The following is a 25,886-nucleotide window of genomic DNA, read 5'->3' as shown; positions in this document are numbered from 1 at the left end:
TAACAATAATTTTCTCTTTTTTGTAAGAAAGAAAAGTGGAGATTCCTACTTGAAAATGTAAATTGTAAAAAATAATACCCTCCACCAGGTGGCGGTAGAGACAGCAAACCTTCGAGCTCCTCTTCCTGTGATTCAGACACGTGCTTCCTGTGTCAGCGGGCCCATGTGGTAAACAAGCTCAGGAGTGGAAGCCCAATCATGGAGTTTACTGATAAGTGGACGAATTTACCTCCAGGACCGAGTCTGAAAAACCTGACGGACGGAGGGTTCGGGAAACTGAAGGACAAACAGCATGCTGCGGTCCAGGACTTGACCAAAGCTCACATCGAGTCGTTTAACCAGGCTGTTACTGAGGGACTCACACGGGTGGTTCAGGTCAGTCCCACCGAGGGTTCAATTACGGAATCGTTCTGTATTTAGAAATAGAAGCACCTGTCCCGTATTTAGCGGAAAAGGAACGCACTTTGTCCCGTATTACTGTGAGAGTAAAACAATTGTAAACGAAAAGCTAATGAAAACAAGGGCACCTTAGATACAAAACTTACGGTAAAGTTGTTCATGATGATTTTTCTGTTTTTCAACTGTAGCCTGCAGTCATTGCATTAAAGGCACAAATATCTTTTACAAGTTTGCTGTTGCACAAAAATGTGCACTATTTATATATTGTTTCATATTCATTTTTACAGTTTAAAGTTAAGCAGGACAAGCTTATGTGTAAGAAACTTGTTTTATTCAGCAAAGTTTGTTATTTTGTATCAAAGTGAATTGCTGGATAATAAATAATTTTCCAAGTGTTCATGTCACTCACAAATATGCATCTAATTCAATCGGATTTGAGTCAAATAGTAAGAAAAATCATTTCACACACAAAGGAGGGCTGAAAAAAATAATGACCACCCCAGGAGGGGTAAAGGTACAGAAGAGGATTAGGGCCACTGGAAAAAAAAAAAAAAAGTTTACTGATTTTAAAATTTTATTTCAATTTAGTATTGGAAAAAAAAGTCAGAATTCTGACTTTTTTCTTCTCAAAATTCTGGCTTTTCTTCTCAACATTCTGACTTTTTTTCTCATAATTTCGACTTTTTTCTCATAATTTCGACTTTTTTCTCAGAATTCTGACTTTTTTTCTCAGAATTGTGACTTTAATCTCAGAATTTTGGATCCTAATGTAGATGGGCACCATGAAAGAAGAGATGTGGAGCACTCAGCTTCACTGACAAAGATGTGAGTTGTTTGAGGTGGCCAGTGACACATTGGTGGAAACTGATGGAATTAGGCAACTTTTTACGTGCCCGAGGGGTCCCCTCATTAATGGAGGAGCAGGTCATTAAAACAGACATGGCTATGGCTTGATGCTAACATGTTTGTTAGCTGTCAGAATTCTGAGAAAAAAGTCAGAATTCTGAGAAAAAAAGCCAGAATTCTGACTTTTTTCCCATACTAAACTGAAATAAATGTTAAAAATCAGTTAACTTTTTTTTTTTTTTTTCAGTGGCCCTAATCCTCTTCAGTATAAAGGCAATCAGGTCAGCTGGCACAAACATGAGGTGTCCCTTATTTTCCAGGTAGTTGGCAACCATGGTCCCACCAGCCCTGCAACCAAACCTGAAACACCATGCCATTAGATAAGATTGGAAAACTAGGCTCTGTAAACGTATGACAAGATTCTATTTATGTTCATTTAGATGTGAATGACATAAAAAACGACTTTTATTTCATAATTTTCTAAAAGTTGTCCACTCTTTTATTTTATTGGTATCTTCCTGCTTTATTTCCTTTCCTCCTAGGTAATCCTTTTCTTTTTCCCTCCATCATGCACGCCACTTCCTTCCTGTTTTGCATTTTTTTTTCACCCTTCCAAACACGACTGTACAGATTGGATTGTTTTTTTTCTTTTAGGCCATCCCACCCTTGGAGTTCATGTTCAAACAGGACAGGGTGACCCTAACATTTGTGGAAGCCACCATTCACAACCCGGTGGTCACCAAGGGGAGCGTCTGCACAGAGATGAAGGTGTTTCCTGCAGAGTGTCGGGGAAGAAGGTGTTCCTATAAAGGGAAGCTGGTGGTAAGATGGGATTATTTCCTTTCCTTTTCGTGCAGCAAGCATCCTTCAGATGAGGATCCTAACAGAAAGGTTTGTCCTCTGATTGTGTGGGCTTTGTGTCGTTTCAGGCCGACGTCAGTTGGGCGATTAACGGAATTCCTAAAGGTATCGTGAAGCAGTCGCTGGGCCAGGTTCCAATCATGGTGAAGTCACAGCTATGCAACCTCCATGGCCTGTCCCCTAAAGAGCTCGTAAAGCATCACGAAGAAGCGGAGGTTGGCTTATCGTTGCTATAAAAGTCCTATTAGAGTTAGAGTTTTTATCTTTAACAGGAGGTTTCTTCCTGTTAAAAGGGAGTTTTTCCTCTCCACTGTCGCTACAAGCATGCTTAGTGTAAAGGGATTGCCTTTGAGTCAATTAGTCGATGGAATCAACTGGTTTTCCTTAGATAGAAATCTTTGAATCAATTTGACTGTATGATCTGGTGAACTGGAAAGTGCCTTTAGATAACACATGTTGTGAATTGGCGCTATATAAATAAAATGAATTTATTTATCTTGTTAAGTCTATTATAAGATAACTATATGGAGAGCCATTTCAGCCAAAATTAAATAAATAAATGGGTGAAATAAATAAAAAATAAGTTAAAAAAAATGAAGAAAATGAGTGAAATAAATAAAACATTTGTTAAATAAATAATTTAGCTTTTTCATTAAACCAATTTTTAATTTATTTATTTTTCATATGATCAATTTCCCAATTTCTCCTTTTCATTTATCTATTTGTCATTTATCCCTTTACCCAATTTTTCATTATTCTAATTTTCATTTAACCACTTTTCAATTTCCCTTTCTCATTAAGCCATTTTTTTATTTATTTATTAAAAATGGGTAAAGGAAAAATAGATAAAAGAAAATGGGTCAGTAAAAAAAGGGATATATGAGAAATTGATTAATGGAACTGGGAAATAGAAAATCGGGTTAATGGAAAAAGGAAATTGAAAAATGGTTAAATTAAAAAAAAGATTATTGAAAAATGGGTAAATAAATAAAGGGATAAATGAAAAATGGACAAATGGAAAAATAGATAAATGAAAAATAGATAAAACAGAAATTGAGAAATAGATAATCTGAAAAATAAATACATTAAAAAATTGGGAAAAAGGGAAATTGAAAAGTGGTTAAATGAAAATTAGAATAATGAAAAATGGGTAAATGGATAAAGGGATAAATGACAAATAGATAAATGAAAAAGAGAAATTGGGAAATTGATAATATGAAAAATAAATAAATTAAAAATTGGTTTAATGAAAAAGCTAAATTATTTATTTAACAAAATTTTTATTTATTTCACTCATTTTCTTCATTTTTTTTATTTATTTCACCCATTTATTTATTTATTTAATTTTGGCTGAAATGGCTCTACATACATTATAAGATAACTACACATTATCGAAGGTAAGTGAGATAATCCACACTGCTTCCCAGGAGCTTCACAATGGCAGCCCATAGCTCCCTAAGGGGATGGGTTAAATGCAGAGAGTTAATTTCTTTGCCCTGTACTTGTGACAGGGTCATGACAATAAAAAGTAAAAAAACAAACAAAAAAGATGATCCAGCCCTATTGTAAAGATATTAACAATAACAGCATTGAGTTTAAAGTTTTCTAATGACTGCACCCTGCTTTGTAGCTGTAGTGGTTTATATATTTAACAAATCTGATAAAGTAATGAAGAAAAGTGACTATTTCTCAAAGGTCTGGTCAAAGGAGTATTAAAAAAAAAAAAAAAAAAAAGACAAGCATGGTGGTGGCAGGATGATGCTGAGAATTGAATTTCACAGGAAATGGGAGGTTATTTCATCATGAACGGGATCGAGAAGGTGATCCGTATGCTGATCATGCCGAGGAGGAACTATCCCATTGCCATGTCAAGACCAAAGTGGAAGAGCAGAGGACAGGGATACACCCAGTATGGTAAACATGTGGGGCTCACTGTGGGAAAAGTTCCATGATTTTTAAGGGGAACTCCTCAAACAGTGAATGCTGTCTTCTCCTGGCAGGTATTTCTATGCGCTGCGTTAGGGAGGAGCACTCGGCCATCAATATGAACCTTCATTATCTGGAAAACGGCACAGTGATGCTGAACTTCATCTACCAGAAGGAGCTCTTCTTCCTCCCTTTAGGCTTTGCTTTGAAGGTATCAAGCTGTTTAAATTTGTCCCATCTTTCCTAGATCTTAGTTTCCGCGTTTGACGCCTTTCTCTGTTCTGCCTACTTAGGCGCTGGTAGACTTCACAGATTTCCAGATCTACCAGGAGCTGATCAAAGGGCGTGAGGACAACTCCTTCTATAAAACCTGCGTGTCAGAAATGCTGCGCATGGTGTCAGAGGAGGGCTGCACCACCCGCAGCAAGGTGCTCGACTACCTGGGAGAGCGCTTTAGGGTAAAGCTGAACCTACCGGAGTGGTACACCAACGAACAGTGCGCCAACTTTCTCTTAAAGTAAGCACATAAATGATGATGACTTTTTCATTTTGGTGATTTAAATATCCACTTAAATCTGCTGCTGTAATAAAGAACTGCAAGGATTATGCTGTAACATTGCGGAAAATACAATTATATTGCAAAAAATCGATCATCGCAAGTAAAGTTAAGTATTTAGTTTTTCATTTTATATGGTGACATTTTTATAAAAACAGATTTAAGTGTCAGAAAATTAGAATATTGGGAGAAAGGTTGAATTTAGGAAGCTTTGCTATTAGGGCTGCATATTTTTACCAAAGTCCTGAATCGATTGATCTTGATTCAATCTGTTTTTTCCATAATGAAAGTGGTTCAAATGTGTTTCAAAATATTCATGTATTTTAGTTTTTCCTGTCACATTAAACACAAAGTGCAAACTTGTAAATCAGACAGTTTAAACATGAGATGTGAACCAAACTGTCTCAAAAGTGCAAACTTGTTTGTGAAAAGTGAAAAAGTGAAGCCTCACTCGAACAAGCAGACGTGACACGGCAGACATGCATGAGCTACATTATCTTCACTGCACAAACCATATTTGTAGCGTCGTCTGTAACAACTACAGGGTGTTTGCTGGTTGTTAATGTCTTCAGTCAAGCTATTGGCTATATTTGCAACTATCTGGTTTTGAAGTAATCTTGAGTGCATTTTTCCTGCTTATTTGAATGTGAACGTCACTATAAAATTAATCGGATCTCATTCCCTAGACATTGATTTTGCAAAAATGGAAAGGAATCGATTCAAAATCGATTAAATCGATTTTTTATTTTTTACCCAGCCATATTAGGTATTCAGACCCCAAACTGCAAAATTTACTAAAGACATCTGTAAATGTTTCCTGAGCATCTAAGCCAGCGGTCCCCAACCACCGGGCCGCGGACCGGTACTGGTCCCTCGGTCATTTGGTACAGAGCCGCACAGAAAAAAGTGTGTATGTGTATATATATATATATATATAATATATATATATATATAATATATATATATATATATATAATATAATATATATATATATATATATATATATATATATATATATATATATATATATATATATATATATACATACATTAGGGATGCACGATATAATCGGCCCCCTATCGGTATCGGCCTTAAAACTGAATATCGGACATCGGCCACCCCACCGATATTTAACCCGATATTTGATCAGCTTCTGAGTTTCTAAAGTCTAAAAAAAATACTACTTCTTCTTCCTCAAAAACGTCTTTTTTACAGACTTAAAAACTTCTAAAGATGAGGGAAAAAATATTGACACATTAAAATATCCCAATATCTTCATATGCTGATATATTGCCATTTAAAAACACCATATCAATCTCTTTTACTAATGAAATATTGCTATATGTCATCGTTATGCTGCGAAATCCCCCGAAAATTCACGGAATTTTGCCATATTTTTATATGTTGATATATTGACGCGGTATCGATCTATTTTACTAACAAAATCTCACAAGAATTTGCAAAATATCACGAGAGTTTGTAACAGAACGATGAAATTTCACGAGATTTTGAAAGTAAAATAGATTGATACAGCGTTTTTAAAAATCAATTTGATATCAGCATATGAAAATATATTTGAGTATATTATTTTTCAAAGTGTCAGAAATGGATAACAAAACTGCTATTTTGAATGACTACTTATTTTTGTCCAGCTTTAACATCGGTATCGATATCGGTTATCGGCTACATGAGTTTTAAAATATCGGCATATCGGATATCGGCCAAAATCCCAATATCGTGCATCCCAAATATATATATATATATAATTTATCAACGATCAGAGTCTGAGTGATGTTTTATTTTGAAAAATATAAAAATTGCAGTATTCTCTCCCAATTACATCAGTCGGTGCATCTGTGCCTCTTGACACAGGTTAATTCAGGTCAAGACTCATCCTATCTATAACATCCTATCTTTGTGAAGCAGGATTTTCTGCAGTTACAGCGACCAAAACAAAACTACGGAGCAGACTGGATATCAGGAGCACACTTCGTCTGTCATTGTCTCCAATTACGCCTAGATGGGAGCGGCTTGTTTTATTTTTATGCTGTTTGTATTGGATTTTATGCCAGTCGTATCATTTTATGTTTCATATTTTCTGACATATAGCGGTCCGTGGTGTAAAAAAGGTTGGGGACCGCTGCTCTAAATAATTCTTCTTGGATCAGTGGGATTTTTACTCACTTTTTTTTCTTAGCATATGCATAGAAAGTTAAGTGGAAGTAACACATGTGGTTAAAAATAGAAAAAATGCAATCAAGATGACCGTTACGCACAGATGAAAATGCATCAAAAGTGTAAAACGAGAGACTGCCTCCAAATCACCTTACTCGGGCTAAAGGGAAAATAACTAGGCTGTTGCTCTGTGCTGCAGTCTTTTTTAGATGAACATTAAGTTTGAGTTTAATTTAAATGATCAGTCTGGAGGATAAGTGTAGAGGTAGGTAATCTATTTATACTGAAGTCCAGTGAGTTTTCACGCTCAGTGATGATTGGAATCTCCATATCCTCTGCCGGTGTCGCCCCCCTGGGTTTTCTGCTGTTCACAGTCAATGCAAATGTCTACTAGGAAAGTTTAAGAGGACTTGAAGCTTCCTTCTCTAATACAGAAGATGGTTTTATCAATAAATGCAGGTATCAGAGAGATGTCCAGTATTGCGTGTTATTGCAGCATCCACAGCATTGACGTGCAGAACTTCATCATAACTCTAAATGTTTCTGACCTGACTTGTGTTTTCTGTGCAGCGAATGCATCTGCATCCACCTGAAGTCTGACATAGAAAAGTTCTACCTGCTTTGTCTCATGACCCGGAAGCTTTTCACGTATGCCAAACAGGAGTGCATGGAGGAGAATCCGGACAGCTTGATGTGCCAGGAGGTTCTCACTCCTGGTCAGCTCTACCTCATGTTTCTAAAGGCAAGTTTCAACATTTCAGCTTCATACTGGGTCCTGGTTGTTTTCCGGGTTTCTGTTAGTAGAGCAAAGCTGTCCTTCCTTGGTTCCTGTCATTCCTCTTTATGTCATCTAGAGCTGAAACCATCAGAATAATCCTGATTAATTAAATCGGAATTATTCAAATAATCCTCGAGTTGTACTAGAATAATCGTTAACTGGAGCATAGAGACTCTAAAAAGTGTGTTAAGCTGACAGAGCGATCCACTTAGAACACGTTTCTTCTGAAAAATTTTAATTTCACTTGGTCTAACTCTGTAAAAAATCTTCTTTGAGAAACCTTTTTCTATCCAATTTTTAATTGATAAAAATATTCAACAGATTCATTGATTAGTAAAATAATTATTAGTTTCAGGGTAAAGGGCTGGTTATCAGTGTGTCGCAGTGAGCTTGTTGCAGATATTTTGATTTATGCCCAATATTGAAGTGTGGTCTGCACTATTTTATTCCATGCCACAACGCAAGAGGGACAATCAGGAACTCTGTGGGTCTAGATACAGCCGAGGCTTTGAGGAAGTCGGGGCAAGTTTGTCCGACGACAGAGGGACATGAGGGCGAAAAAGAGCAGGGATCCAGGTGGAAAAAGGGTCCCAGCGTTCTCACTTGCCTCGCTCTTCTAGCCGGTCCATCTTCATGAGTCATTTTTTCCACAATGGCGGTCATACAAACAAAGGAAGCCGGTAAGGTACTGAACAGGAAATACACATAGTGTAGAGCAGATGCAGATTTAACCAATCAGAGGCCTCCTGTCTGCGACACTGTCTTTGGTCACCTACAATTTTGGAGAGGTGCAGCAGAGTGTCTGCGGAAAGGGAGGGGGCTCATTTGCGTTCACTGCGCGTTCACGCAGACGACCTGGTTTCTGAGTATAAATCAGCCATTAGTGTCATTAGTTGTCGTGTCCTTCTTCCTTTCTGGTTCATTTACACTAGCCTCTGAAAACCGATCCTTTCCGAGCTCGGTTCCTTACGACCATTTGCACATCACACTAGCACGGTTCCTCGCCTCCTAGTGACGATCTGTGGTACTACTGCTCTCTAGAGGTAAACAAGCACGATGGCGCCTGAAACATTCAGGAAGTTGGTGGTGAGAGTCAGGTGAAGAAGGCAGTGGATAAGACAAACGATAGTCTAATGAGGGCTTAGAGACGCAGGAAACGACAGACGTTGAGGTTCATCACACCGCTGAGCAGAATAATCACTGGAAATCATGTGGCACGGCAAGCTAGCTGGTATTTTTATGAATGTCTGAAATCTATCTGAAGTTTTTAATTGGTTATGCAGGCTGTAAATGGTAAAATGTAATTTAAGTGAGGCTAATCTTGTTTCTTTCATTTGGTCTGCTTTAAATTGACCACAGTTAAATAAAGCACAGATTCCCATAGTAGTTTTCATTTATTTCCAGGACAGTCCTGCCCTAGTCAGGAAATTTAAAACAGTTTCTTCATTTCCTCCATCCTCTCCTTTCTGCATATTTCCTCTTTGTTTCTTTTTTAACCCATTTTATTTTTTATATTCCTTGTCCCAGTCCTTCTGTGCTCCCCTCCTTTCTTCTGTCCATGCTTCTCAGCTTTTATTTATGGTCGATCACCTTGGAAATATTGCCCATACATTGAAAATTAACATTTGAAAATGCTGAGAAATGGCTAAAAAAAAAAAAAAAAAATCTTTATCAAGCATTAATGACATGGTGAAGTATTGTTTTGGTCTTCCTGATGCAAAGATTCCTCCTAAAGTCTCCACTGATACGTTCACAGGAAAAACTGACGGCGTGGCTGGTGTCCGTAAAGCTGGGCTTCGACAAACGAGGGTCTAAACTGGGCAATGGATGGAGCACTGAGAACGTGATGAAGATGTTAAACATGGGATCAGATCTGACCAAACCTTTTGAATATCTACTGGCCACTGGGAACCTCCACTCCAAGACAGGTGCGAGAAAAAGGACCACAGAGATGTTAACAAGGAGGTGCAAAAACCTTCATTCGTTTTAACACTATGAACAAATAGAACAAAAACTAGTGTTGCACCGATACAGGTATCAGGCGGGGCCGATACTGAACAGCCAGGTATCAGGGCCAAAAAATGGCATCGGTGCAACACTAGTTCAAACCTTTGATAAAATGTGCCAAATTACAAAAAAATGAAACATAATTCATTGATCTTTGGCTTTGAACAATAGCCAAACCTTGTTTGTTTTCATCTTGTTTAATCTCTGATTCTTCTATCTTTTATAGATATGCTTTCTTTCTGTGTTTATAGTTTGCAGATATGAGCCAAACTTTTCCAGCTTTTGTTGTTTTTAAGGGTTTTGTAAATAAAGTTGGAATGTTAATAAAAAAATGTTAAAGTCAAATGTTGTAGTGAACAAAAGAACACTAGAATCGTCTTCTTTTAGCACCTCAATGATAAATCTAATTAGGAAATGGTGTGTTTTTAGGGAAGGGATGTGTAAATTGTTGTGGATAATTGAAGGGAGCCTTGCATTAAATACCGTAATTTTCTGACTATAAGCCGCACCTGAATATAAACTGCAGAAGCTAAATTGCATGATTTGTACATATACAAGCCGCAGGTTTTTGATGTTTTATGTCTGTTTTTCTCACTGTCGTTTACGGAAGAGGATTAGGGCCACTGGAAAAAAAAAAGTTAACTGATTTTTTAATTTTATTTCAGTTTAGTTTGGGGAAAAAAGTCAGAATTCTGACTTTAATCTCAGAATTCTGGCTTTTTCTCCAGAATTTTGGATCTTAATGTAGATGGGCACCATGAAGGAAGAGATGTGGAGCACTCAGCTTCACTGACAAAGATGTGAGTTGTTTGAGAGGGCCAGTAACACATTGGTGGAAAATGACGGAATTAGGCAACTTTTTACGTGCCCGAGGGGTCCCCTCATTAATGGAGGAGCAGAAGGTCATTAAAACAACAGAGCTAGTCTCTAAAACAGACATGGCTATGGCTTGATGCTAACATGTTTGTAGCCCGCGGCTACCGTACTTGTGTGTTGAAGCAAATGTGATGTCAAGATGGTGGATGGTAAAATCTATAGATTTAGGTATTACCCTAGCGGCCGTTAGCTGTAAAAGTCCATAGATAGGCCGCATCGTTATATAAGCCGCAAGGTCGAAAAATGGGGAAAAAGTCGCGGCTTATAGTCCAAAAATTACGGTACAATTATTTGTTTAAGATTATTAAAAACATTATAATAGGAGGTAAGGTCTGGTGTTCACTTCTTCCATAAACTTTTATTTTGAAAACATGAAATTTGGAAGAGACGAAGGCGTTCACCCATTTGGAACGGAGGTCGTTGGCTTATTTTTTTAGAACGCAATGCGTCATACCATCTAAGTGTCTGAAAGGTCGGTGGTTAAATGGGTGCAGCCATTCGTTCCAATTTGCGTGTTTTCAAAATAAAAACAACTTTGTTGGGCTACTGTATAAAACCTCGAACTCTACGCCATTCCTGACCTTTTGAATTGAAAACCCGTCCTGGATGGGAAGCGAAACGTCTTCAAACTTGGAGACAAAGTCCAGTGGATTGTTTTTAATTTTCTTTTTTTATATTTTTTTTTGGAATGACTATGACCTGGATGACTGAGAACCTTCACCGGTATATTAAAACAGAAAATGGATTATAGAGGTGTTTATTTAAAGATGGCGTTCTGTTGACTGCAAACCCCTTTTCCTCCTCGCAGGTCTCGGCATGCTGCAGAACACGGGCCTCTGTGTGGTCGCTGACAAACTCAACTTCATCCGCTACCTGTCCCACTTCCGCTGCGTCCACAGAGGAGCGGCGTTCGCCAGGATGAGAACCACGTCTGTCAGGAAGCTGCTGCCGGAGTCCTGGGGTTTCCTCTGTCCCGTCCACACTCCGGACGGAGAGCCCTGTGGACTGATGAATCACATGACTGCCAGCTGTGAGATCGTCGCTGCCACCTCGTACACTACATCCCTGCCGGCTCTGCTGTGCTCCCTCGGTGAGAATGAGTTTAGGTCCGCTGTCTATCGTCCTCCAGATCTTTGGTTTCAGCAGCCTCTCTCCCTGCTGTTTAAGGTGTGACGCCGGTGGACGGGTCTCCCGGTCGAGCCTTTTCAGACTGCTACCCCGTGGTTCTGGACGGAGCTGTTGTGGGCTGGGTGGAAGCCGAGTTAGCTCAGGCCGTCGTCGACTCGCTGCGCAGGTTTAAGGTGCATGAACTGCCTGATTGCATCACGTCTCGTCTGTCCTATTATCATGTGAGCTTCATATTTAAACCTACCTTCAGGTGCTGGGTCAGAAGAAGGTCCCCCCCTGGACTGAGATTGTCCTGGTTCCTAAGACGGGAAAGGCCAGCTTATATCCAGGCCTGTTTCTCTTCTCGACGCCGTGTCGTATGATGCGACCTGTGCAGAATTTAGCTCTTGGGAAGCAAGAGCTGATCGGGACCTTTGAACAGGTATGATTTTAAAAAGTAAGACACCATTGAATCATTAAAACATCCACAGCCTGAACTTGTTATTCTGACAGTGAAGAATAGGAGTGGCAGCATGATGCTGTGGGGATGCAGAACCGGGGAGGCTGTTTATGGCAAGATGAAAGGGGAACAATTATGTTAGAAAGACTGAAGCTGCTAACCTGAAAACGGACTGAAATGAAGAATCAGTTTTCATCAGGACCAGCCAGAGATGAATGAGATGGTTTATACGCCAGCTAGAGATGTCCCGATCCAGGTTTTTGCACTTCCGATCCGATACCGATACTGGCCGATACCAGCCTATGCGAGCATGTATTTAAGTTTAAGTTAAAGTATTTAGCCTTAGTTGTAAGACTCATGTTGAAAAGGGTTTTAGTACTCTTGATAACATCTAGCCAGCTGAATTACAGGTGCTGGTCATAAAATTAGAATATCATGAAAAAGTAGATTGATTTCAGTAATTCCATTTAAAAAGTGAAACTTGTATATTATATTCATACATTACATACAAACTCATATATTTCAGATGTTTATTTTGTTTAATTTGGATGATTACAAATGACAACAAATGAAAATCTCAAATTCATCATATCAGAAAATTAGAATATTACTGAAGACCAATAAAAACAAAGGATTTATAGAAATGTTGGCCAACTGAAAAGTATGAACATGAAAAGTATGAGCATGTACAGCACTCAGTATTTAGTTGGGCCTCCTTTGGCCTGTATTACTGCAGCAATGCGGCGTGGCATGGAGTCGATCAGTCTGTGGCACTGCTCAGGTGTTATGATAGCCCAGGTTGCTCTAATAGTGGCTTTTAGCTCTTCTGAATTGTTGGGTCTGGTGTATTGCATCTTCTTCTTCACAATACCCCATAGATTTTCTATGGGGTTAAGGTCAGGAGAGTTTGCTGGCCAATTAAGAACAGGGATACCATGGTCCTTCAACCAGGTACTGGTAGCTTTGGCACTGTGTGCAGGTGCCAAGTCCTGTTGGAAAATGAAATCTGCATCTCCAAAAAGTTGGTCAGCTGCAGGAAGCATGAAGTGCTCTAAAACTTCCTGGTATGTGGCTGCGTTGACCCTGGACCTCAGAAAACACAATGGACCAACACCAGCAGATGACATGGCACCCCAAACCATCACTGACTGTGGAAACTTTACACTGGACTTCAAGCAACGTGGATGAAGTGCCTCTCTTCTTTTCCTCCAGACTCTGGGACCTTGATTTCCAAAGGAAATGCAAAATTTACTTTCATCAGAGAACATGACTTTGGACCACTCACCAGCAGTCCAGTCCTGTTTCTCTTTAGCCCAGGCAAGACGCTTCTGACGCTGTCTGTGGTTCAAGAGTGGCTTGACACAAGGAATGCGACAGCAGAAACCCATGTCTTTCATACGTCTGTGTGTGGTGGTTCTTGAAGCACTCACTCCAGCTGCAGTCCACTCTTTGTGAATCTCCCCCACATTTTTGAAGGGGTTTTGTTTCACAATCCTCTCCAGGGTGCGGTTATCTCTCTTGCTTGTACACTTTTTTCGACCACATCTTTTCCTTCCCTTCGCCTCTCTATTAATGTGCTTGGACACTGAGCTCTGTGAACAGCCAGCCTCTTTAGCGATGACCTTTTGTGTCTTGCCCTCCTTGTGCAAGGTGTCGATGGTCGTCTTTTGGACAACTGTCAAGTCAGCAGTCTTCCCCATGATTGTGTAGCCTATAGAACTAGACTGAAAGACCATTTAAAGGCTTTTGCAGGTGGTTTGAGTTAATTAGCTGATTAGAGTGTGGCACCAGGGGCCATCAATTTTGAACCTTTTCACAATATTCTAATTTTCTGATATGATGAATTTGAGATTTTCATTTGTTGTCATTTGTAATCATCAAAATTAAACAAAATAAACATCTGAAATATATGAGTTTGTATGTAATGTATGAATATAATATACAAGTTTCACTTTTTAAATGGAATTACTGAAATCAATCTACTTTTTCATGATATTCTAATTTTATGACCAGCACCTGTAGGTGAGATTGAATACAACACAATGATTGGTAACAACAAACTTACCTGTTTATTAAGAGATAAACACAAACTGGACAAAATTATGAATAGCAATCTAATATTGCACAGTGAGCAGTAAAACCGTAAACAGTTAAAGGTGCTATATTACTGTAAGTTTTAATAAAAATGCAAAACAGACAAGAGTGGAAAATAGTCTATTAACTTAGAATCAGGACTCTATCTTGAAAAAAGACACTGCTTAAAAAAAAATCTGTGCAAATAATAGTTACACAAAAATGCCTTATACTCCCCAATGTCCTCCACACCTAGTCTCCATCTACACATCGTGCAGGATAAAATAATCCCACACGGCTGACATTTTCCCCGCTATCTTCCAATTCACCTGTTTTAATGGTTATGCCGGGAGACAGACCCAAAAAGACCTGTGGGTGTGTTGAAGGTGTTCTGGAAAATACGGACCGGATTTGGGGAACACTGGCGCAAAATAGTGGAATGGATTTGTTTCAATCGGCGAAACTGGAAAATACGGACCGGATAAAAAAAAAAAAAACTGGATCGGCAGTCTGGATCGGCATTTTTACATGCTTTGCCGATACGCATTTTTTTGCCAATATCGGCGTCCGATCCGATACGTGGATCAGATCAGGACAAGCCTAACGCCAGCTTATTCATCTGTTAGAATGGCCCAAAGTCCTGCACTGCAGACAACGCTTTGATTTATAGATACATGGAAGATAAGCAACCGCTGTTACTGACGAAGCTTTGCAAATATAAAGATCTATAGATGTTGGGGCGCTGCCAGCAGCGCTGAATGTGACGAGGAGGATTTGCCTGCGCTGTCACAGATGGAAGTGGATGCGGTTACAGCAGATGCAGAAAATACCGTATTTTCACGACCATAAGGCGCACCGTACTAAAAGGCGCACTCTCAGTTATGTGTCCCATTTCTGTATTTAACACACACATAAGGCGCACCGGACTATAGGGCGCGTTTTTTATATACAGGTACATGTCCTCTACTACCTTTAAATACCTCTACTCCGTATTTAAAAATACAGCGGGGGCAAAACTGAGTATGACTGTGCTTTATTCATGTATTTATTACGAAGTATTAATCAAACCTGGGAGCTGGCCGTGAGACAGACACATCGCAGATGACAGAACTGTGATCACTCCTAAATTAACTTAAAATCCTGAAACCTGCCGACGGAATTTGTTTGCTTTTATTACCGGTATCCTGGTGCCTGCAGTTAAAATTATTTAGATGAAAAACACCTGCCAGCAGCCGCGGTGAACCTGGAGGCTACCCTGCTTAGAGGCTGCTGTTGAAGGGATTTCTGCTGTCGGTGCACCGCTGGTATGTGGGGCTCTGAGCGCCTCCGACAGAAATAGATAATCTGGATGAACTGACTGCAATTATTAAGTTTTCAGGTGGACTTTCTCACTTAAAAACATTAAAACTACTTTATTCCCACTGATCACAGCAAACATAGCTGCAAGATTTAGATTATTTAGATGAAAAAACACCTGCCAGCCGCCGCGGTGAAGAGGAGGAGACGCGCCCAGAGGCTGCTGTTGAATTAAGTTTTCAGGTAGAAAAATAGAGCGGGAGCAAAACTGAGTATGATTGTGCTTTATTCATGTATTTATTACAAAGTATTAATCAAACCCATAAAAGTCATCATCCTCTGTTTCTGAATTAAACAGCTGCGCTAAATCAGACATGCCAGTTTCCCCTTCTGCGCTGTCAGTCACTTTCCGTGCAGCGCGGCTCCTCAGAAATAATGCCGGCTTTTGCGAAAGCTTGAACAGCAGAGCCAGCAGACACGTTAGTCCATCTACAATCCATCCGCAAACGGTGGCGTAACTTGCCCGGCGCTGCCTTCCACTTATCCTGAAACTGTGGTCTCCGTCTGTCATCCATCACTCCCGTGCCGCTCGCAGCCTTACTTTGAACGGCCGCTTCACACCGATGTCGAGCGGTTGAAGCTCCTTTGTCAGACCCCCGGGATAACGGCGAGCACAGCATCCATTTTATTCACCATGTTTTTCTCATCAGCTGTGAGATGGGCACACATGGAGTCACAGATTAACTGCGATGGTGATGCGTGGAAAAAAACACCTGGTCTCCTCACATACACCTGCCTCAGCCACGCTTTCATCATCTCCTCATCCATCCAGCCCTTTTCTTTGCGTTAATATCATATGTCATCAGAGCGCTATGTCTGTCTCGCTGTCAGCTTCCAGATCAGCTTCTCTGATTGGTTGATGCGGCGCGTCCAGCAGCAAAACTTCAATTTTTCCATCTCGAGCAGCAGCAGCGCGTTGGCGGTGCGTCAGATGCTTAAAGGCTGCGGGACCTTTTGCTGCACCTATACGCGCGTCAACCATTGACTTTGCATGTAAACTCGCTGCTTCTGCTGCACCTGCTGGGTCCGGTTCACACCGATGTCGAGCGGTTGAACAGCGAGCACAGGGTTAATTTGTTTCCCCATGTTTTTCACATCAGCTGTGAGATGGGCATGCATGGAGTCACATATTAACAGCGATGGTGATGAGTGGAAAAAAAAAAACACCTGGTCTCCTTACATTCAGCCACTCTTTCCTCATCTCCTCAATGGGGTGGTCTCAAAGGTCGCAGTTACAACACACATAGGGCGCACCGCACATTTTGAGGGAAAAAAAAGATGTTTAAGTGCGCCTTATAGTCGTGAAAATACGGTATGATAAAAACCTCACTGCATCAAGTTTACATTTGAGATTTCCTATCCATCTGCTTCAGCTGGCGATAAGATCTCAAGACGAGGATAGCATATTGTGTGATTAAAAAAGGGGATAAAATATCCTAAAAACATGCGCTAACTATATTTAATAGAGTGTGTTTACATAAAGTGATCTTTGTGATGAGAGCCTGTTTTTGAAAATGGATCGCATACATGCATTATACACTATCTCATTTGCAATGGGATGCGAAGTGACCTTTTTTAATGTAGTCTAAGAAAAATCAATAATTAGATAGGAACAGGGGCAACATGAATGGAGCGAGGTGTTACGTTCACAGCTAGGTAGGGCTGGGTATTGTTCAAAATGTTTCGGTTCCGGTACCAATACCGATACCTTCACTTCGATACCGGTTCCTGAACGGGTTTTATAATATCAATTCGAAGAAAAAGAAAATTACACAACATAATAAAGTACAAATCTTGAGTTTTATTTTAAGCTCTGATTTTTCCATTTCAATTTTTCCTCTTATATAAAAAAAAAATCAATGTCTAATATTCACTGTTACATTGTGAGGACCTTTTTACTTAGCAGTTTTTCTTTAGAAAAATTAACATGTCTGCTTTCTCAGGAGACAAACAAGCCCGTTGAATGGGATCCTACTGACAGCGCACCGCTGGTATGTGGGGGTCTGAGTGGCTCCGACAGAGATAATATTGGAAGGCAGGATGGTAATCTGGATGAACTGACTGCACTGATTAAGTTTTCAGGTGGATTTTCCCACTTAAAAACATAATAAAACTACTTTATTCCCACTGATCACAGCAAATATACACTATATTGCCAAAAGTATTTGCTCACCCATCCAAATTATTGGAATCAGGTGTTCCAATCACTTCCATGGCCACAGGTGTATAAATTCAAGCACCTAGGCATGCAGACTGTTTTTACAAACATTTGTGAAAGAATGGGTCGCTCTCAGGAGCTCAGTGAATTCCAGCGTGGAACTGTGATAGGATGCCACCTGTGCAACAAATCCAGTCGTGAAATTTCCTCGCTCCTAAATATTCCACAGTCAACTGTCAGCTGTATTATAAGAAAATGGAAGTGTTTGGGAACGACAGCAACTCAGCCACGAAGAGGTAGGCCACGTAAACTGACGGAGCGGGGTCAGCGGATGCTGACGCGCATAGTGCGAAGAGGTCGCCAACTTTCTGCAGAGTCAATCACTACAGACCTCCAAACTTCATGTGGCCTTCAGATTAGCTCAAGAACAGTGCGCAGAGAGCTTCATGGAATGGGTTTCCATGGTCGAGCAGCTGCATCCAAGCCATACATCACCAAGTGCAATGCAAAGCGTCGGATGCGGTGGTGTAAAGCACGCCGCCACTGGACTCTAGAGCAGTGGAGACGCGTTCTCTGGAGTGACGAATCGCGCTTCTCCATCTGGCAATCTGATGGACGGGTCTGGGTTTGGCGGTTGCCAGGAGAACGGTACTTGTCTGACTGCATTGTGCCAAGTGTAAAGTTTGGTGGAGGGGGGATTATGGTGTGAGGTTGTTTTTCAGGAGCTGGGCTTGGCCCCTTAGTTCCAGTGAAAGGAACTCTGAATGCTTCAGCATACCAAGACATTTTGGACAATTCCATGCTCCCAACTTTGTGGGAACAGTTTGGAGCTGGCCCCTTCCTCTTCCAACATGACTGTGCACCAGTGCACAAAGCAAGGTCCATAAAGACATGGATGACAGAGTCTGGTGTGGATGAACTTGACTGGCCTGCACAGAGTCCTGACCTCAACCCGATAGAACACCTTTGGGATGAATTAGAGCGGAGACTGAGAGCCAGGCCTTCTCGTCCAACATCAGTGTGCGACCTCACAAATGCGCTTCTGGAAGAATGGTCAAAGATTCCCATAAACACACTCCTAAACCTTGTGGACAGCCTTCCCAGAAGAGTTGAAGCTGTTCTAGCTGCAAAGGGTGGACCGACGTCATATTGAACCCTATGGATTAGGAACGGGATGTCACTTAAGCTCATATGTGAGTCAAGGCAGGTGAGCAAATACTTTTGGCAATATAGTGTAGCTGCAAGGCAAACAAAGGATAGAGTAGCTCCGCCCAACGCGCAGCCAGAGCAGCAAAGCTGCTTCAGCGGCGCGTCAGAAGCTGGTACAAGCAGCAAAAAGGAACGTGATTTTGCTGCTCCTGCTGCGTCAGGTTTAAAAGCAACATGATTCACTCCGCTCTGGCTTTGCTCTGCCCACGGGCTGCTGAGAGGAGGATGGTTGCGCCGGCTGCAGTCCGCTCTTCTTGCAGTCAAACACCGAGCAACTTTCTGCTCTTAAATTGTTTCCGTGCACGATGTATTGCATTGCGCACTATTGGCATCAGTGTTAATAAAGTGAAGCCGCACTTTTGACCTGGGGGGCATTTTAAAGGGGTTCCATGACGCTCGCAACCAGTTCACAACAGATACACATGAACCCTGGCTGTAGGCGTGACCACCTATGGATTTTTCCTGGATGACGCAATCACGTTAAGTGTTACAGCCAATCACCGGAACTTGGTACCGAAAGACGAGGCATGTTTCGATACTCTGTAGAACCGAAGCATTTCGGTCGGTACCATAAAAGAACCGAAGTTCGGTACCCAGCCCTATACCCAACCCTTCAGACATTTGATTTAAAGCATCTTCTAGAAGCTTAGAGAGCTGCAGCTGAAGGGGTTCACGGTTTGTCGAGGGGGCTGTTTACAACAGTGCTAGTTTAAAAGGGGCCTATAGGGAGGACTATTGTTTCTGGGAAACTGTCAACGACTTCAGTCTCTAGATGGGAAAAGTTTTTAGAGACGTATCGCAAAAGACCTGTTAATTTAATTTTTCTTTAAAAACTTCATCATTTTACTCTAAATAAGGCACTGCTTTTAGCTGGTCTATATCCTAAAACCTCAAATAAATCACCCTTTAAGTTGTCATGATAGTAACAAAACAAAGCTGCGCATTTAGCTGCTGTTCTCCCATGATGCAACACTGAATACAATGTGGATCAGAACTAGGGCTGCAACCACGAATCGATAAAATCGATAACAATCGACTTTTAAAAGCGTTGGCAACGAATTTCATCATCGATTAGTTGTGTCGCGCGATTAATGCGTCATCCGCCGCCGCCGTCATCACTGCGGGGGAAGAAGAAAAAATTACGGCAGAGCGAGCCAGCGCTGCAGGTGCGCAGTGTTGCCAACTCAGCGACTTTCTCGCTATATTTAGCGACTTTTCAGACCCCTCCAGCGACTATTTAAAAAAAAAATACAGAAATGACACACATAACTGAGACTGCGCCTTTTAGTACGGTGCGCCTTATGGTCGTGAAAATACGGTATGTATAAATGTTTCATCGCTCACTTTCAGCTGCTACAAACAGCTAGCAGGTAGCAGGAAATGACAGATATCACTGCCATCAATCTGATGATAGCGAGTAAACACTCCAACCACCCGCCTAACATGTAGCCACCGTGGCCTGTGGGTGGAGCTACGCTGCTTTGAAACCTCCAGAAGTCATTTTAAAGTTGTAGGGAAAACATATATAAATTTCAAACGATGTTGTCCCAAAATTTGAAAATTTCTATTTAAAAAAAAAATCCTATCTTAAAACCTGTCTTTCATTTTCGTTCTTCTGCAGGCCAGTTAGTTCTACATCAGCCTGAACACCTAAATTCGGCCAATCATATATCAACGGTCATCTGTCAATCAAATTTTTTCGGTCATAGCATCTTGATTCATATGTTGCAGCTAATATACGCAACGGTTAAAATCAGAATCATTTTCTTTCCCATTGAGTTCCGTCCCAGTGTTCACGGGGATGGACGTCTGTGTCTTCGGCAGGCGTAGAGCTAACAGAACTGGCAGCGTTGCGAGACAAGGGCTCAAACATGTACGGCTGGAAGCCTTCTACACCAAACCAAGCTTCTGCCGCCCTGGCGTCCTCTTCCACAACATCTTCCTCCCCGCTTTCCTCCTCTAAATAAAAAATGGATGACGGAGGAGACTCATCCACGACCTCCGACACTAAACTCTCCTCCTCTTGCATGTTTCCTCTGTTCATAGCGTTCCTTGACAGCGTCGTTTCTAAGTCAACAATTTAGTGCTACTTGGTCCTAATGGAATTTCCCATTGGGAACCTGCTAGCACTAAGTTGCTAACTGGTTAGCAAGATGCTTCAGAGACACCGGCCACGACCAAACTTGCTTGCAAACCTTCTGCAACAACAGTCCCGCCCCCTCTTGATAATCGACCAATCACATTCACTTTATTCACTCGTGTAAAGTCGTGCACCACTCAATACAATTTATAATTTGAATCACAGGGCTATTTTTATCTATGGTTCAGTATTTTCTCAAGTAGCAACTTTAACTGCTATACTTTCCTGTCTTAAAAGGCAGAACTCTTCTAGTCTAAAAAAACCTCATTTGTTGAAATGGGGGGGCCTATTGTTTGAACCCCTTAGGGGCTTTTAAAAACAAAAATGTCTTTCTGTGCACTTTATGAAACAAAGTAGCCTATATTTTGTGGATGTACAGCTACATTTCTCATGTAAGTTTGCGTAGTTTTAACACAAACATTTATTTTTCATATTGCACCAGTACAGTTAATGAGCAACCTGTACTTGTGTGCTTGTTTGTTCTGCCTAAAATGTTTATTTTGGAATAAAGAGGTTAGTATAAAAAATATTTTTTGTCCGATTCATCGATTAATCGAAAAAATAATCGGCCGATTCATCGATTTTTAAAATAATCGTTAGTTGCAGCCCTAATCAGAACCATCAGAGGATCAGATCAGATGATTTTGAGATCTGTGTTTAGCAGAACCGGCAGCAACTTCCTCTCCTTGTTGACCACAGCTCTACATCAATGTGGGGATCCTGGAGGGGGAGATAGAGGCAGGTGTTACTACGCACCAGGAGCTGTTTCCTCACAGCATGCTCAGTGTGGTGGCCAACTTCATCCCTTACTCAGACCACAACCAGAGTCCCAGGAACATGTACCAGTGTCAGATGGGTAAGGCAGGGCTCGCCTCTGCAGGCGAAGCATGATGGAGAATATTTAAATGTAGTTTATAGTAAAACATTAAGCCTTAAAGATGTGAAACATGATATATTGATTTTACTTTTAGGTAAGCAGACTATGGGTTTCCCGCTGCACTCCTACATGGATCGCTCCGATAACAAACTTTACCGGCTGCAGACTCCACAGAGCGCTCTGGTCAGGCCCTACATGTACGACCATTACAGCCTGGACAACTACCCCAGCGGCACCAACGCCATCGTGGCCGTCATATCCTACACGGGCTACGACATGGAAGACGCCATGGTAAATGAGATCAAACCGCCTTGTGTTTGTACGTCGATTTTAGGGAAGGACTGCTGACGATTTTTGGTCTCATCAGATCGTCAACAAGTCGTCCTGGGAGAGGGGCTTTGCTCACGGGAGCATCTACAAGACGGAGTTGGTGGACCTGGGGGAGAAGGTGAGGGGAGACGACAGCATCGTGTTCGGGACCAAGCCAGGCGACCCGAAGGTGAATGAGAAGCTGGATGCTGATGGGCTGCCTCACATCGGATCTGTGCTTCAGTACGGAGACCCCTACTACTGCTACATCAGCCTGAACACAGGCCAAAGCTTCGTCACCTTCTACAAGTAAACCTTTTTTTCTAACTTCCAGGACCTTACATTAAATACTTAGGCCTTTAAGTGGCTTTGTTGGGATTTAATGTTGTAAACCAACAAAAAAGAGGCAGATAGACCTGAGATGGGAGAAAAGTAACTTTTTTTTTTTTAAGTGTAATGTTTGGAAGCAGCCCCACTTTATTCTAACACCCCAAAATAAAACCCATGGAAACTAAAGCTGCTCAGTTAGTTAACACACCGTGGCTCAGAAGTGTATTTTAATACGGTCAAGGACAACGGTTCCTTCTGTCCTTGATTTTATTTTATTCATCCAAGGTCATAGAAATTATTCGAAATCCAAATTTTTACTATGCAAGACTTATAGAAGTATAAAAACCAATAAATACTCTAAGGTTTGACATTTACACTACCTTTTTAAAACTGGCAAGATCTGTCTGGGCATATTAACCAAGATAACTGTAGAGTGTAAATGACACGCAGAAGTCAACCAAACCGCGCTAACATGGTACTAGTTGATCAGTAGGTTCTCGGATAACAAAGAGTGCATGAACGTCATCTTACAGTCAGCCTCCGTAATCATTATAGTTTAGACCTTCATAAAATACGAGCTTCCCTATCGCGCGATCGACACGATTTCCAGTGACGATTCTGCTTAGCAATGTGGTGAACCTCGGCGTCTGTCATTTCCTGCGTCTCTAAGCCCTGATTATATTATCGTTTGTCGTATCACTTCCCCAAAGCCTGTCAAGTAAATTCACCATAAGCTTCCTTCTTCACCTGACTCTAGCAAACTTCCTGATTGTTATGGTGCCGCCATGTTGATTCGCCTGTTTACCTCTAGAGACCAGTAGTACCGTGGGAACTGTGCTAGCGCCAGAGGTGTAAAGTAGCAAAGTACAAATACTTTGTTACTGTACTTAACACTTTTAAGGTATCTATTAGGGTTGTCAAAAGTATCGATACTCAAAAAAGTGTCGATACTGAAACGTTGTATCCGGATACAATACTCATTTTCAAAAGTATCGATACAGTGCTACCACCAGTGGCACCTAAAGTCATTCATCTAAAGTGCAGAATAGAGGACGATGCACTTTCTGAACACTGTGTGATTGAATAATTCTACGCACTTTTCAGTTTCACACTTTTTTTTTTGTAACAGTTGCAGCTGCTGAGAATTATTTTTGTTTTTTAACCGGTTTGGCTAGCGTCATTGTTATGTGTGCAAAGCATAGCCAAGGAAGGAACACTTAATTTTAATTTTATAAGTTTTTATCAAGCTTGCTTAATATTGAGCACAGCGTACAACATCAAAATATTGTTCTTATTGTATTTATTTATTGTATTTTATTTATTAATGAAAATATTTCTGTTGAATTTTGGAGTCTTTATTTTTATCGTTGTGGTATCGAAAATGGTATCGAGTATTTTCCTTAGTATCGGTATCGAGTTGAAAAGTGTAGTATCGTGACAACCCTAGTAATTTCTGATTTCTGTGTCTGTAGGAACCAAGAGGCTTGTGTGGTCGACAACATCAAGATCTGCAGCAACGACACGGGCTCAGGTCGTTTTAAACGCGTCTGCATCACCGTACGAGTGCCGCGAAACCCCACCATCGGCGACAAGTTTGCCAGCCGCCACGGCCAGAAGGGCATCCTGAGCCGTCTGTGGCCGGCGGAGGACATGCCCTTCACAGAGAGCGGCATGACCCCGGACATCCTGTTCAACCCGCACGGCTTCCCCTCCCGCATGACCATCGGGATGCTGATCGAGAGCATGGCCGGAAAGTCCGCCGCCCTGCACGGCCTGAGCCACGACGCCACGCCCTTCACCTTCTCCGAGGAGAACTCTGCGCTGGATTACTTCGGGGAGTTGCTCCGAGCGGGCGGCTACAATTACTACGGCACGGAGAGGCTCTACAGCGGACTGAGCGGCCAGGAGCTGGAGGCGGACATCTTCATCGGCGTCGTCTACTATCAGCGGCTGCGTCACATGGTCTCGGACAAATTCCAGGTGAGGACCACGGGAGCGCGGGATAAGGTGACCAACCAGCCGGTCGGAGGAAGGAACATCCAGGGAGGCATTCGTTTCGGGGAGATGGAGCGAGACGCCCTGCTGGCCCACGGCTCCTCCTTCCTGCTCCAGGACCGCCTGTTTAACTGCTCGGACCGCTCGGTCGCTCAGGTGTGCGTCGACTGCGGCAGCCTCATTTCCCCGCTTCTGGAGAAGCCCCCGCCCTCCTGGTCGGCCATGCGCCACCGGGAGACGGTCTGCACCCTGTGCGGGAAGAGCGACTCCATTGACTCCGTTTCTGTCCCGTACGTTTTCCGTTACTTCGTGGCTGAGCTGGCAGCCATGAACATCAAAGTCAAACTGGACGTTAAGTGAAACTTCCTGGAGGAAACGGAAAAACTTTGTGCCTTAAAATTTCTCTGTCATTTATGGTCATCATCAGGGTTAAACGCTCTGACTGTTCAAAGCTGATCAGCTGTAGCAGTTTTGTTTTAGAGGCTGATTCAAAATAATGTAAAAATGATCAGTGGAGATTTCTGGAAAAATGTTTGACTTTAACCCTTTCAGCTCCAGGATCAAATCATTATTCAATAAACTAATAGATTTTTCAACACTTTTCCTCAATTAATGACCTTAAACAATCTTTAAATGTAAAATAAACATCACTAGCATTGGAGAAAACAGCTAAGAAGATTCAAACTAGTGCAACTTTTACAACATTTTATTTTTCTTAGATCTAACAAATCGATGTGATGTTAACTAGAATGAGGTGGATTTAGAAACGGTTGTTTGCTAAAGCTTTATATCCACTGATGCCGATTATTTCGACAGAGGTCTAACAGATGACGGATATACTCTATTTTCGACGCCAAAATACATTTTCTGTCCCACCATTTATATGAAGAAATGACACCATGATAACAAATGTATCACTAATCTCAATTAAACAAAATTCAATTCAGTTTATTTCTATGGCACCAATTCACAACACGTCATCTCAAGGCACTTTACAATTCACCAGATCATCCAGTCAGATTGATTCAAAGTTTTCTATCTAAGGAAAACCAGTTGATTGTATCGACTCATTGACTCAAATACAATCCCTCACACTAAGCATGCTTGTAGCGACAGTAGAGAGGAAAAACTCCCTTTTAACAGGAAGAAACCTCCAGCAGAACCAGGCTCAGTGTGAGCGGCCATCTGCCGAGGCCGACTGGGGTTCAAGGAGACAGAAGCAGAGACACAAAAAGCAGCTGTAAAAGGCGGCCCCGTCCAGGAAACACACAGCCAGGCAGACGAGCTCCAAGGCAGCTCCCATGTAGAGGATGAAGAGAGCACATCCAGCCAGTCTCGGTCAGAAAAACAGGACTAAACTGGAAAACAGGCCGATCTCCAGCATCTATAAAAAAGGGTGTTGATGGAAGCAGCATAGCTGATATTTCTCTCCAGGATGGAGTCACAGC

At 41.5% G+C, this 25,886-nt stretch overlaps 1 protein-coding gene across 1 annotated transcript; it reads left to right on the top strand.

Annotated features, from left to right (window-relative positions):
- Window positions 1-126: 126 nt before the first annotated feature.
- Window positions 127-25,036, top strand: polr1b (RNA polymerase I subunit B). Its single transcript, XM_038284126.1, has 15 exons — window positions 127-375; window positions 1,900-2,067; window positions 2,175-2,321; window positions 3,888-4,020; window positions 4,107-4,243; window positions 4,326-4,549; window positions 7,334-7,505; window positions 9,298-9,469; window positions 11,233-11,514; window positions 11,592-11,725; window positions 11,803-11,973; window positions 21,627-21,783; window positions 21,899-22,095; window positions 22,172-22,422; window positions 23,916-25,036. Exons 1-15 carry the CDS (start codon window positions 199-201, stop codon window positions 24,796-24,798), a joined length of 3,405 nt encoding a protein of 1,134 aa, XP_038140054.1. The 5' UTR covers window positions 127-198; the 3' UTR covers window positions 24,799-25,036.
- The last annotated feature ends 850 nt before the right edge of the window (window positions 25,037-25,886 follow it).

This window comes from Cyprinodon tularosa, unplaced genomic scaffold (assembly GCF_016077235.1).
Source record: "Cyprinodon tularosa strain WSP-4 unplaced genomic scaffold, ASM1607723v1 ctg199, whole genome shotgun sequence".
Taxonomy (NCBI): domain Eukaryota; kingdom Metazoa; phylum Chordata; class Actinopteri; order Cyprinodontiformes; family Cyprinodontidae; genus Cyprinodon; species Cyprinodon tularosa.
This window is presented reverse-complemented; position numbering and strand designations above follow the sequence as displayed.